This window comes from Temnothorax nylanderi, unplaced genomic scaffold, assembly GCF_030848795.1.
Source record: "Temnothorax nylanderi isolate EJ_2023f unplaced genomic scaffold, tnyl_v1.0 TNYL_tig0040_pilon, whole genome shotgun sequence".
Taxonomy (NCBI): domain Eukaryota; kingdom Metazoa; phylum Arthropoda; class Insecta; order Hymenoptera; family Formicidae; genus Temnothorax; species Temnothorax nylanderi.
Genome location: NW_027249102.1, coordinates 200,696 through 216,238, shown reverse-complemented (window position 1 = coordinate 216,238; position 15,543 = coordinate 200,696). Strand labels below are relative to the sequence as shown.

Below are 15,543 nucleotides of genomic sequence, written 5' to 3'. Positions count from 1 at the left end.
AGATTTCGACAAATGAAATTGTAGATTCCCTAGTGAATTTCCTCACTTTTGTAATTTTCACCTCGTCCCAAGATACAGAATCGACCGGCAATTCCACAATGCGCACAACTATCAGCACCAAGTCTGACTCAACACTCAACCTCTTACCTCAATCGGGTTGAATCACTTGAATCGGGTGTGCCAACAGGACAGCCAGGTTCGCAGCAAGCTACGCAAGGACAAATGGCTAGTACTGGTACTCCAACGGGTAAGTGTCTTATATCATTGTAAATCATGTTACTTGTGTAACATCTTTGCTCAATGGAAATTTTATCTAGGCCGTTTAGGTGCAAAACCGACACCTGATCGAGAGACTCAGTATAGAATCATACGGCACGAGTTGTTGCTACTTTTGCATGCACATAAATGTCTACAACGTGAAAGCCAAGCAAACGGCGAGATGAGCCAATGTACCATGCCAAACTGCAAAACCGCCAAAAATGTTTTAAATCACTTGACGAATTGTAAAGTCTTAAGGAATTGCACTGTGCCGCACTGTAATAAGTCGAGAATGATCTTCAGTCATTGGAAACATTGTAATAATCCAAGTGGTTGTCCGGTTTGCTTGCCGATAAAGCAAGAAATTAAGAAAAAGGCAAATTTTGCGCAAGGTAATTGTATAAGAATATATATCTTATATCTTAATGTTTCGGCAATGTATATTTACGTTTACGTGAAAAACAACGAGCAATGAACGTCACATGTGTTTCAGACAATCCTCAAGGTCAAGTCACAGCGACGTCGGTGCAAGGAACAAAGGAGTAACATCTGTCCATGACTCCAGATTAAAAAAAAAAATATTGTTCATAAATTGTTAGTGAGACTTTTATTATACATAATAGCGTTCACTCGTTTGAAACTCGTGTCCCAGCATGCGTGTTTGCTTATTTTCTCAGGGTTCCAACAATATTCCCGACTCCCGATCCACAAGCTATGCTCGATAAAAGAATGCACAAACAAATTCGTCGTGTACGCAAGGAAGGTGGAAGGTAACACGTATGAAATGGCTAACTCTCGGGCGGAATATTATCATCTGCTGGCCGAGAAAATCTTATAACGACATCATAACGAGTTGTATAGAATCGCATTACAGCAGCAATAATAATCGAAACAACAATTCCCAACTGAATTATTGTCAGTTTCTACGCCTAATGATAATGGTATTGTGACATCGACACCACAAACTATATCACCGCCCACTATTTAATGGCCTTATTCACTAATAAAATATGAACCATGACCTATAATGTATACCAATAATACCTCTCCATTCTCGAGCAACATTACTCTGCATATCTGCATTACACGAATTTATTGCTTGACAGATGTAATATTGCAGTTCAGGAAGAGCAACTAAGTTAATATGTATAAATAAGTAGTTTATTTAGAAACAGGGGCTCTCGATTGCGTATCTTGAAACGAGGTAAAAATTACAAAAGTTAGGAAATTCACTAGAGTATCTACGATTTTATTTGTCGAAATCTATAGTAAATCTGTTCACTTTTGTAATTTTCACCTCGTTTCAAGGTACACAATCGACCCCTTGATGAAATAAAAGTTGTGACAAGTTTACGCACATTTCAATCATTCGAAATAAATGTTAACTTCAAGATAACAATAGATTTGTTCCTAATAAATGTTAGCACAGCAAATATTTGTTCGCTCAGGGCTGCGTTCCAAAATTTAATCTCGGTAATTAAAATGCTATAGTCAGAGAGAAGCCTGAAAGAGGTTATCCCGGCCTTTTTTGTGGGACCATCGAAAGCCCCTGCCTGTGCGCTATTGCTAGTATGTATAACATACAACCGATTTGAGAGTGCGTTTAATTTCTTACTAAAATACAGTACAGATATCATTACCAAATAAAATAAATAGATACTTAGGGCCGATATCACAGTCTCCGATTAACGTGATTCTCCGATTAAACTCACTTTTTGTCTCTTTCTAGGGGGACAGTTAGAAAGAGATGCAGAGTGAGTTTAATTACGGAGAATTACGTTAATCGGAGACTGTGATATCGGCCCTATGGGGCCTCCGATTAAACTCACTCTGCATCTCTTTCTAACTGTCCCCCTAGAAAGAGACGAAAAGACAGTTAGAAAGAGATGCAGAGTGAATTTAATCGGAGGATCACGTTAATCGGAGACTGTGATATCGGCCCTTATAGATTATTCTTCGAAATTCGACATAAAAACCAGTAGAAAACGGATGCTATTCAAAATGATACAAATTATTAAAATCTGGTCAGTAAATTTCTTCTTATAACTTATTAATAGGTACCAGCTGATTCTGACTGTTTGATTGAATCTGTTTATATCTAATAGGTAGTTTCTTCTTTGATTATTCTGACTAGACCAACGAAATGTCCTAAAGTCTTTAGAATCTTATTATTGAAACTAATATATGATATATTAATTGGATTTAATCGAGCTCTTTCAGCAGGGTATGTACTATATAATTAATGCACCCCATATATATAGGAAACGATATATCTGATACTCTACTGTACGGGCATCGCACGTACACATTCACTTTAATTGTTTTTTTACACATATTTTTTTTGTTAAGTATCTATAAATAACCAAATTCTGAGAATGGTATATGTTGTTTCTTTATGTAACCCGGCCACTCTTTACGCCCGCGGTCTCATTTCGTAACAACAAATTGTAAATTTTTTTTATATGAAGCAAATATTGTCACGAATTAATGGATTTTATTATTATTCTTAGAGTAAGTAACGAAGATCTGCATTTTTGAAATTATTTTCGTTCTCGGCATAAAATCGATTGGCGTGGAAAGCATTATAGTGCATATGTATATACTTTAACTTTGGAGAAAGATTTTTAAATCCATAAAACCAATAAAAAAATATTCGTATTTTAAAAAAGTCGGTATTAAATCGGTATATCCCAGTGAGAAACCCAAATGTCAACCCGACATCAAATCGACATCGATATACGGGTTCGAAATGGGATCAAAATTGACATCGATATCGATCTCTTTTTGTCTCTCTTGTCGATCTACTATCGACGTCTAGTCGACATCTAGTCGACGTCAAGTCGATATCTATCGGGTCGATCGGGTCAGATAAATGATCAAATAATAATAAATTTAATATACATATATAAATAAAATTTATATAATAATATATATGTATATATATTTATAAATTATATATAATATAATTTATTATCTGGTCCGGTAGAAATCGACTTGGTATATTTTATATAATCAAATAAAATCAATTTTAGAACAATAAAAATAATATCTTTTTATTAGTCTTACATATCTAACATCACAATTGATTTGATCACTAATGGACTAAGTCTAAGTGACGTATAATATGATGGGATCAAACTGTCCTCCCCACAGGTATTATAGGTAAGATAATCTGTCTATAGACGTCGATAGACGTCGATTCGATGGGTCATTTCTCGCTGGGTCTTGCTTCCGCCAGGGGGCATTTCGCAACCAGGACATCACAGAGTTTTTGGCATTTGAGAGATTACTTTCAGGAAATCGCATTTGTATCACACCTAAAAAAAATGATATATAATTATATATTTTCCGCTATATATAGGTCAATTTCTAAAAGTGGATGTATGGCGTTATTGTACGGCCTAGCAATAAAAGCGTGTCCCACGAAAATCGCCGGCAATGCCGGCATTGCGCCTTGCGCCTCTCATTCTTCTCTCTGGTACTGCGTAGCCACGTTCATTTTCCGACACTGCTGATAAAACATCATTCTGGTGCGCGTCCGCGCTACATCTGCAAATGTAATGGTGTTATACATACATATATGTATATGCGTATTTAATATATACGTATCACGTATGTAATATACATATACCAAAAATATATTTTATCTATAGTAGACAAGTTTAAAATTAGAATTAGAACTATTTAGAAATGTACTTAAAATCATGAAAAATAATCTTTATTATAATTAAGATACCTGCTTGACTCCCAGACTTCTCTCTGCTGTCGATGCATTACCAGTTCTTCCATAACAAAATACACTCGACATCTTATTTACCAACGATCGATTACATCAGCTCCGTCTAACAAGGAAAATGACTTTGACAACAAATATGAATTCTATTTAAATCTGCAAAAATAATTGAAAGAATAGAGAACGTATATTATACACATTGATGCCTTTTTTTCTTTTACTTTTGCCGAGGATTCTCCAGTTACGTGTGAGACGAGGACATGTACAGAACGAGAACGAAGCTAGAAATGAAGGACAAGTCTGGTTCCATTATGAGGTGTAGGCATGTCAAAATTATCATACATATTGGCTGGTCAGATGCCGACAGGGAGATACGCTGTACGGCCACTCCGGCCCCGAAAGGTTCGATTATTTAAACAAACCCGAGTGATACGATCGCGGTCACACCCACTACTTTAACGCGTCTTCGTGTAGAGACGATAAGAAATTCTCGTCCAGGTGAGAGGTCTTGTGCGCCAGGACGAGCCCTCGTGCTCCGTGTCGCCTCCTTTTTAATCCTCTCACTCCCGAATTATTTCTAAAATTGACAAAAGCCGCTTAAAGAAATACTTTTTTTTTCAATTACGCATATCTGTTTGCTTCTGCCGATTTAAAAATATAATTTCAACTTTTTTATATTATATTATGAATTTAAAATTTATTGATATATGACTACACTAAATATTGAAAAAGTTGATTATTTATCAGATCACATAAAAACTTACATTACTTTTTAATTGCATACAGTTGTACTTGAAATGAAAAATTAATGTCATCAGACTACATAAAATTTAAATAGCATTTCCAATTTATAGATTTTAAATGTTATAAATTTAAGAATATAAATTGTTAATGTATAAAATTTTATAACACAAGATTAAAGTAGTTAGTCATTTTCTACGAAAGAAATCTCAATATCTTTTTTAATAATATTTATAGAATCTTTTTAAATTATTATATTATGTGCATATTATATTAAACTAATATACAATAAATATTAATTTACATATTGATATATTATTCTTCCAAAGAAATCTCTTTATCAAGTCAAAAATTTTATCTGTTGCTTGAGAAATCAATATTTATCATATCTCTCTCTTTCAGTCTCTCTCTATAATATGCACATAAATTTTCCTCTCTTAATATAAATTGTAGTTTCACTTACATTGAAGTACAATTTCCCGTCAGGCTTCCAACAATCTCATTTAGCGAATATTACTGAGAGCTGCCTACTGGGTGGGCGGGGTGTGCAACCTTACCGCAGGGTGCACAAATGAAACGATTCGACGGGGGGGAGTGAAACGCGTACGTGAGCAACAATTTCCCTGCGTGCACGCGTCGAAACGAAATTCGTGTTGTACGCGCACGGAAATTACGAGTAACATACGCGTGCGCTTAACTCTCACACATGAATAATAAACGAGGCGCTAATGCGCGCCCCTTCGACACCCCTGTTTCTCTTCGTCTTAACCGAGCCGGCGTGTCCGAAAGCACACGGTAATCAGACACCCGCGGTTACATCACTAATTCATTTGCTCATTTATACTCCATCGCCTGATGTATTGATTGCCCAAGTGTCGTGTTCCGGTGTTTCTTTCAACGCATATGACGTGTTAAAACCAAAAATTCTTTATTAAAATATATAAAAATCAAAAATAAAAAACCCAAAATGTACCAAGACAACTTTTGATTTGATTATTGAATAATGAATTGTGAATAAGGATTTCTTTTTTCAAAAAATACGCTTCAGAGGGATTCGATTTTTAGAAATAAAAATATATCTTGCTTTTAAGATTTCATGTACTACTAGTAACATATAAATACGCAGATACGTTGAAACATTTCAATGTTCAGAGGCCATTTAAAAATATTTTTTATATATCTTATATATTAGTTACATATTTTACATCTATCTGTATTTTCATTCACATTTTTATTCACACGTTTGCCATACTATGAAAGTCAGTCAAGAATAAGGACGGAACAAATAATTCAGTTTGACAGGAAACTTACTACTTTAAGAGAGATGAGGGATTTTATTACCGGCTATTTATTTAATATTAAGCATCTGGATATCATATTACGGTAGCTGCGTGCTAAAACCGTGAAGCTCCATTTGACTAAATGGCAAATGGAGAAGCTAAATGGCAAACGAGAGGATATTTGTCCGTGGATCAAAGCGCGGTATCGAGTGGGCGTATCGCCCGGGGGGGGTCAGGCAGTCGATATCTCGGTTTTGCCGCTTAACGAGGATCGCCTCCTCTTTAAATGAGACTCGATGACCGAGCGGAAATCGAAAGCGCGTCGCGATGACACCGTAAGAAAGTTACCGAGTCCGAACGCTCGCCGAACGTTCGCATTTAATCCGCCAATAGATCGTAAGCACTAATAGATTGTGGCGTGTGTCAAGTAAAGATGCGTCTCATCGTAAAAGTGCAACTGAACATGATTTCATGAAACGGACAAGTCATTATCAAATTCTGTTTTTCTTCATACGTTGCGTATTATATCAGTAATTGTTACGTATTAACGTGCTTATACGATTGTCTGGAAGTTTTATTATACATCTTTCAAAATATGCTTAATTCTTTTGACTGTATTACACTTTATATGATTAATATATATGATGATAATATAATATATAATGCATAAATATATTTTTCTTAATATATTTTTAAATAAATCTCTGTACCTTAGAAGTAAAGGATCGTATCTCCAGTTTTTGTCAAAATGGAATTAATACATTTTTCAATATAACAGGAGCTTAAATTATATAATGGTAAAGCGTCTATTATTACTAGTTCCTTAGTTCAATGCATTTTGAATGTTTGCTACATTAAATGGCACTAGTTGAGATCAGAGTCGTATAACGCCAGTCCAGGGATATGTCATCACCGGGGGGCACGCCGGCAATGCGCAAAAAGCCGACAGGGTGGCTTTTCGTGCCACTTCGCCCCCGCGTTCTCGAACGTACTGCCACTAATCGAACGGATGGACCGGACGCGGGATTCCCGTCGCTCAGCGCCTCGCGGGATCCTCTCCTTCGCGTCTTTCTCTCCGCCTGACGAAAGAGGAAACTTCCTGCGGCTGCGGGTCGATCTTTCGGGTGCGGCGGTGCAATAAAAAACAGTCCAGTCAGCGGGGCGTGGATCGCCGATGGCACGGACGGCTACATCGCGCTTGTCGAGTTAGCGATCGCCTCTCGGCCCTATCGCGCGACGCCCGTTTCTTTACCTATTTATTCCCTTGCCGTTCACGTTCTCGGTTTATCGTCACGACTCGTCCGATTGGCATTTGCATCAGCAAGTTTGTCAATTGCCGAGCTTTTTTATACGTGCTACGCAAAATTTACAATGCGTTCTTTTATTTAATAAGACAATTAGGAATCTTTTATTTATAGTAATTTATATATATAAGAGAAAATCTGTTTACACGTGTTCGTTGGATGCTTTATTTATTTCATATATGATCTCGATTAATCAATTTATGTTTGTAATTGATTCAAATTTATGCAGATTGATTTGTATGATGCAGAAATGAATAGAGTGACGTACATGTATCAAAAAGCCACCTGTTATATTATTGACGTCTGTCCTATTTCTTCCGCTACTCTTTGTCTATTATTTTTATTTATATTGCATCAGAAAATTTGAAAAATTGCACGCTTTAATATTTGATCTAATGAAATTAATGTACTTTACTGTTAACTTTTTTAAAATTTGTTTATAACTAATATACGCTTATCGAATTAACAATTTTTTTTACCGTAATAAATAATGTACTTATTAATCTACACTTATCCATCTTTCTGCATGTGTTATTATCTATTTTTTTCGGTATTTTTTATTATCTTTTAAAAGAGAGCACATAATTACTTTCTAAAATTAAAATCAAACAAGCACATACAAACAAAATTCATTTATTCAGTAATTATATTAATACTTTATTTTCTGTCACATAAAATCTTATCCACTAATTTAATTCCAATTAATTCTGTTTTTTTTTTCGTTAAACTCCAAAAATCGAAATTATGTCTGATTGTTCTAATAAGGTCGAGATATTTTAATGTCCTAATAACTCTATCAGTGTAGCCATTGTAGAATGAGCATTGTCAATAATAGCCGTTCAGCATTGCGCAAGAGAAGAGAAGACAGAGAGGAGAAAGTCACCTAAGCCGCGTCGACGAGATTCCGCAGTAGCTGTCATCACGTCGTCGTCGTCGTCGTCGTCGTCGTCGTCGTCGTCTGCGCCAGAACAATCCGGCGCAAGATGCGCGGGGGGAGAGACGGGGTGCCCGAACAGGCTGGATGGAGGAAGTTGGTTAGCCGCTGGTAGCCAGGATATCAGTATCAACGCGGTGTAATCAGCGAACCACGCCCATTGGCGCTATGCTCGCTCCGTTCCGCCCACTACGGCAATTACACCCTCGAGTCACCCACTGGAGGGGAACATTAAACTCTCCCCCGTGCCCCCTCACCGGTATGCCTCACTCGTTTCCCTCCGTTCTGCGTCACCCCTCGACCTCCTTCCTCACCTTCGTTCTCCTTCCCAGCTCTTGTCCCCTCCAAAGTTTCTTTCCTCCTCCTCATCTGTATGATTCTTCTTTTTGTTTTTTATTTCTCTCCTTTCTCTCCTTTGATTTTCTATTTCTAACTGCTGCTTGCCAGAGTGTAGACAAAACAGTATAAAATAATTCCCATTGTCTCATTTTTTTCAATCTTCTTTCAGTTATTTAACAGTGTAGCCGACCTATTAATTATATTTTTGCAGAACAAGTAATCTGGCCTACTTGGGTACCCAGCGAGAAATGACCCATCGAATCGACGTCGATGGGTCATTTCTCGCTAGGTAAAGTAATGTAAAATTCACAGCGTTTAACTTTATACAGGATATTATATTGTACAATTATGCGCAATTATATATTAGTTTCAGGTTTATATTGGTTATCTAATGATTGATTTAGAACGTTATCGATGAGACAAATGAGACTTTGATGGATTTCCAATAATCATGTCTTACTCATCATTCAATTACTTAAAATTAATTTCGGTCTCTGCGATTTGCATCCGTATATTCTCTCACTAATTCACGTATTCTGTAATGCAGCAGTCATCTCATATACAATGCGATATGATAAAACGAGCTAAAGCTGCATGCTCACGATTACTGTGCACCGCATCGCTAAGTGCAGCAAGGTGTAAAGTAATCACGTAAAGTCGTCGTAAACTGCAATAAAATAAAGTTATTCAGCAAGAAATGAGCGCGGAACAAATCATTTTACATCAGCACGTTACGAAAAATATTGAGATTTTTTTCTTCGAAGAAATCTTGAATTATCACGACTAACTGAGATTATTCTAATCATTTGTTTTTACAGACATTTAATTTAAACTTTTCCGCGGTCCTTTTTCACAAATATTGTGAGTTTTTAATTACGTTGATTCTCTTAAGCATACCGTCTTTTTCATATATAAAAATTCAGCTTGATAATAATTTTGCATTGATAATTTGAAACATTATAAAATGCATGAAATGCGGAAATCATTGATTAAGGTCAAGTAAAAAAAACAAACAATAAAAATAGGGGAAAAAGGAAGTACAAATTAATTCAATTTTGAAGAATAAGGATCATATGACTCGTAAGAAAATTTAGATCGGTTTATATTCGATATTGACAGCAAAGTTTGATATTGATAACCTGAACGATTATTGAATATTTAAATATACACCGGAAGATGACTAATTGAGAATGAGCAAAAATAAAAGATAAAAAAAATCATCGGTAACAGAAAGTAAAAAATGTGATTAATGTATTTTATGTTTTAAAATTATTCTGAAACCATATTTAGTTTAATTTTTGTGAAAGCTTGAATATAGTATCGCATGCCTATATTATCATGGAATATCATATGGCCATATATAGTGTCAAATAAATCGTTCAAATATCAGCTCGAGATGCAAATTGAAAATAGAATTCACTGGATTAGAATTTGGCGATTTCAACGCCTGATAAAGTATTTCCTCTATTCGATATGTTTTCTGAGATATATAGAAGGATATATATCGATATAACTTTATTTTTTATTGAGAGAGATTAATTCTAATTAAACTAAATTTAGTTTAATTAAAGTTAGAAATAAAATTTAGTTCACTTAAATTAAATTGAATAAAACTGATCGTTTCTTTGTAAAATTACACAAAATTGTAAATAATAAATTACTTGAATTATAATCAGGATTAACAAAAACTGGTGAAAAATCAGAAATTCATTAATTAATCAGAATTAGCTTAACGTGGCTAAATTTATTGCAATTCCGCGCTTGAAGAATATGAAAAAAAAAAAAACTATACCAAGTATGGATAAAACGACATTCGACAGACGCGTCTGTCTGTTTGCATATAATATCCAAGATATACATACATGTAGTGCTGATATGTAACTGTAAACCGACTAATCTACTTCACAGAAATGCATTTTTATCGTGAGAGCGGAAGAGACGAGCTGTGCGACAATCGCGCCCAGTGAATAATGACAATGGCCGGCCAGTGAAGGTATCAGTTATATGAAGGTGCGCAGATGCTTCTACTATTAATCTTATACCATTTCTGTGAAGTACATTAGTCGGTTTACAGTTACATATCAGCACTACATGTATGTATATCTTGGATATTATATGCTAATGAAATTCGTCCTGTAAGGGAAATCTTAATCTTTCTTGTACTTTAATTACCTTTTTTTTTACTTAGTCATACTTTTCGCGCAAATATGGAAATGTATAAAATGAAACATTCCAAGATTTGCAATATAATATGGGATTCCAATTCAGGTACTACACCGATTAAACACGTCATTGAATACATAAAAAATGCGGAAAATTTAAACGAAAATCATTTACTTCAGATAGAAGAGCAACTTTTAAATAGGTTTTATCCTCTCTACAAGAAAAAATGGAAAATCGTTTATCGAAAAAAAGAGTCATTTCTAGAGAAATTCGCAGATTTTTTAGAACAAGATTTTATAGTAGAGCTACGAGACCACGTTGTATCTGAAAATTTACAAAGAAGTACCTCAACGGATATTGCGACAAAAAGAGGTCGCCCGCTGATATCATACTCTGATGGTTCAGACAGGACGAAAAAGCGACGAACTTGTGAGCTGGCAGGTATGTACAGCAGACAGGAGTTGATTGAAGCTGCTGAATATAGAGACGAAAATTATGAAGAAACCTCAGATTCCGAGATTGACATAGTTTACTCCACTGATGAGAAAAAACGAAGTGATGTGTTAGCTATGTACTTAGACCTACAATTAACATTAAGGACGTATGAGAATATGCGATATCACAACAGAAAAATTAAAGGTACTTCTTATCCAAGCTACCGGACAATCGTAACAGCTAAAGAAGATTGCTATCCCGATCATATACAAGCGTTAGATGTACAGGCAGAAGTCGATTTGATATCTTTATTAGGTCACACCGTTAAACGAATTCTTTTATGTCTTAAAGTGGAGTTGAAAGAATTGTCAACGAAGAAATTACTTTTAATAGGGAAATGGGGCATGGATGGAGCCAGTGGTCAGCAAACTACTCGGCAAAAATGGAAAAATCAATCAGAGGAAGATAAATTTTCAGATAGTGCAGTATTTATAATATCGTTTGCTCCTCTGATGCTAAAAGCAGACGATGATGAAATTTGGAGAAACACATCGCCATCATCTGTACGTTCTTGTCGTGTAATAAAATATGAATTTACTAAGGAAAATAAAATACATGCTCTGAAGGAATTCAACTATTACGAGGACCTTTTACAGAAAGTTCAAACATATTGTTTTGATATCAACGAAATCCCATTTCAGGTAAGCTTTGACATGAAATTCACAATGATTGATGGGAAAATGTGTAATTTTGTCACTAACCAAGATGCCTCAAATCGATGCAATATCTGTAATGTAGGTCCAAAGTTTATAAATGATCTGGATTATGTAAAAAATTTAGAACCGGAATACAACAAAAGTAACTACAGATATGGTCTTTCCACCCTTCATTGCTGGATACGATTCTTGGAATATTCGCTGCATATTGCTTATAACTTAGACTTCAAGGCAAGTGCGTGTGTAACTACCGAGCACAAAATATTGAAGCAAGAGCGAAAACGATCTATTCAGAAGGCATTGCAAGCAAAGCTGTCCTTACCAGTAGACATCGTTAAACAAGGATTCGGTACCTCGAACACTGGAAACGTTGCTCGTACTTTTTTCAGACATGCAAATATCACAGCTGAATGTACAGGCCTTAATATTGACTTCCTCACGAGACTGCACGATATACTACAAGCAATAACTTGTTCGAAATATATCGATTGTGATAAATTTGAGGCATATTGCTTACAAACGGCTGAGATTTGCATTGAGTTGTACGGATGGTATAAGATGCCACCATCAGTCCACAAAGTACTAATACATGGAGCGGACATAGCTAGATCGTTTGAGCTTCCAATCGGTTGGTATTCTGAAGAACCGCAAGAAGGAAATAATAAAACATTTAGAAAGGCAAGAGCAGAACACAGTCGCATGACTGACCGACAATTAACAAACTTAGATACTCTACGACATTTGATAATTTCTTCAGATCCTTTAATAAATCATTCAAGACGCACAGAAAAATCAAAGCCGATCGAACTTACAGAAGGAGCTACAAAATTACTTAAAGAATGATTTTTTGAACATTTAATAACTGTAAGAATTAGAAAAAAACACAGTTAAAAAAATGAAATAAATATAATGTAAAAGTAACGGGAAAAAAATAAATAAAAAGCATAAAAGTAAAAAAAAGGTAAAAAAAAATATAAAAAAATAAAAACATAAAAAGTTAAACAAAAATACAAAAAAAAATAAAAAAACATAAAAGATGTTAAAAAAAAAACTCTTTTCATGGCTGTTACCTTGACGTGGTTAAAGAGCTTAATTATTGTGTTTTAAATTGTATATTACATTAAAATAGAAAAATTAAGTTAAAAATAAAATATTTAATTTGAATTAGATAATTTAAAACATTAATAAAACCAAAGATAGCCGGGCTGCGTACTTGTACATAATTATATCTCATATGAAACGTTCTTTCAATGTTTATTCGATTGGTTTTCAATTTTATGTATACGTTGATTGTGGTATCCCAAGAAATATCGTAATGATTCATGTTTGTGTATTTACTCTTAATCACATAGTTGTACTCTCATGTGGCATTGCTGAAGTAATTTATTGTTTCCGTCTCGGGGTTGTTCTCAATACCAACCTATTTGACGCTCGGAAAATCTCATCACATCAGCACCACATATGATTTTATGGACTGAGAGCAAAATCTTGAATTGTCCATACAATTCCGCACCTTGATAGGGTATGTGCCTTCAATTTAGCACCATCGTTTTATAATTACAACATGCAGTATATCGTTATACTAAGATGAGGTTTCTCAATGTCTATACATCAAAGACCACAAAAACCCCTTCAAAACATTTTCTAAGAAAATGATTCGATTTGTCCACCATATTGGATTTCCCATTTTGAATTTTCAAAATCTGATTTCAGAATCGTTATCAGCGACCAAAGAAATCCCCGATCAACACATTTCAAGCAAAATGCTTCAATTTTTAAAAATTTGTCCGCCATATTGGATTCTCCATTTTGAATTTTCAAAATCTGACTTCAGATTCGTAATCAGCGACCAAAAAAACCCCGAATAGCACATTTTAATCAACATACTTCGATTAATGAAAAAACTTGTCCTCCATATTGGATTCGCCATTTTGTATTTTCAAAATTCGACTACAGATTCGTAATCAGCGACTGAAAAAACTTTTAGATGCCACGTTTCAGTAAAATTAAAAAAAAAATTTTCCGAATTTTTTACCTTCTTTTTTTAAGTATAGCCGCCATTTTGAAAATCTTCTGATACAATTCTCTGCAGTACCTCCGTATTGTTGACGCTTTTACGAGTATTTCTGAGAAAGATTTCTTCAATTCGGTTGAGAATTGCACTGTCCAGAGATTTTTGTCCAAAATGCAGCACTGACAGACGTCCGGAACAGCATGAGAGGGCATTCGCTACGCTCTCTCGTGCCGCGATTTGTCCGCTCAATTTCACGGCCCTTTCGGGAAAAATGGGAAAATCTCTCCTCTCGGCCGCGGCAACGAGTGTGGGAAATAGACCGCGTTATTCTCCCGCGGTTGACTCTGCGACACGCCCATGGCGAACACGCGGATTAAAACGTTCCTTTCAGTCTTACGCTCGTAATGAATGGTTTAATGCCAGCGAATAATCATAGGGGATTGTAGTTTAATTCAATTACGGTATATTTGAGTTGATGGGAAAAACACACAAACAAAATGCGCGCGTATAAAATTAGATACTTAAGTGACGCGTGGTATAAAATGAGATAAGTAATACAAATAATAATGTAAAATTTTTCTGTTTATAGAATTATTAAAAAGGTAACCAGATATCTGGATTTATATTAGATATTCTTATAATATTTTTCGTATTCTTAAATGAGAAAATATTACCATTGTGCCATCACCGATTAATTTGGTGCAGTTAATAATATACATTCATATTCCTGAAATAAATTTTTATCCTTATTTAGGTGACAATTTGATTTTACAATTGTCAGGTTTATATCTGTATTTTCATGTCACGTGTAACTAAATATAGCTGAAGTTTCGATATATACTTAAATTGTTTAATACAGAGATTATATTTGGATAATAAACAAAAAATATAAAACTGTTGAACTCTCTCTTTGTCTAATAAGCTTAGCAAATTAATTAGAAATTACATTATCAATTTCTAAACATTATATACATGTATTATAATATGTCAATAATCAAATTCTAGTAATCTTTCTTTCAGTTTAGTGCCTTCAGCAAATATACAATTATTAAAGCCATCAATTTTTTAACAGCAAAAAGGTGTGTGTGATAGATTCTTTTCTTTATAATAGAATACATAACTATAAGATCAGGAATTTGATTTACCTAAGAAATTAATATTATATGTTTCAAATGGTAACATTTTTTTCATGAATTGTAATTTATTCTATAACATTCTATATCTATTTTATAATTATTTTTTCTTGAGTGACTCTTGTGCGGGCTTTTTAAATGTCTCGAGGATTTGTTAGAGATCTAAGATATAAAAGTTAAAGAAATGTAAGCAGTACATTTAAGTATTAAAGACGTAACGTAAAAAAAACGATTGAGCCCAGAAATTGGTATATCTGTTCCCCTTATCCTCGTTAAACCTGGAGAGTGCCCTCGATCGACTGATTCGTCCTTCGATGGCGGAGATCGCTGTCACCGGCCGCAATCTCGGGGGTCGCCTTCCGGAGCGCGTCCACGGCACGATTATTAGTTTTCCGCCTCTCCCGGAAGCCGTCGGCTCGTTCTCATCGACCGCAAGAGACGCGGTAACATCGCCGTCCACAGCCCGTCGTACGTTACCACGCTCTATAGGGGA

At 35.0% G+C, this 15,543-nt stretch overlaps 1 protein-coding gene across 2 annotated transcripts; it reads left to right on the top strand.

Moving 5' to 3' along the window:
- LOC139771495 (histone lysine acetyltransferase CREBBP-like) lies at nucleotides 1–1,279 on the top strand. 2 transcript variants are annotated; one of them, XM_071704311.1, is made up of 4 exons: nucleotides 1–247; nucleotides 327–650; nucleotides 752–852; nucleotides 936–1,279. In XM_071704311.1, exons 1-3 carry the CDS (start codon nucleotides 223–225, stop codon nucleotides 802–804), a joined length of 402 nt encoding a protein of 133 aa, XP_071560412.1. In that variant the 5' UTR covers nucleotides 1–222; the 3' UTR covers nucleotides 805–852; nucleotides 936–1,279. The 2 variants fall into 2 exon arrangements, with proteins under 2 accessions (XP_071560412.1, XP_071560411.1); XM_071704310.1 differs by having other exon boundaries at nucleotides 5–247; nucleotides 318–650.
- The last annotated feature ends 14,264 nt before the right edge of the window (nucleotides 1,280–15,543 follow it).

Coding starts and splice junctions, on each gene's coding strand:
- LOC139771495 (XM_071704310.1), top strand. CDS start 223: ATGGCTAGTACTGGTACTCCAACGG. Junction 248..317: donor TAGTACTGGTACTCCAACGG/GTAAGTGTCTTA, acceptor AATTTTATCTAG/GCCGTTTAGGTGCAAAACCG. Junction 651..751: donor AAAGGCAAATTTTGCGCAAG/GTAATTGTATAA, acceptor CATGTGTTTCAG/ACAATCCTCAAGGTCAAGTC.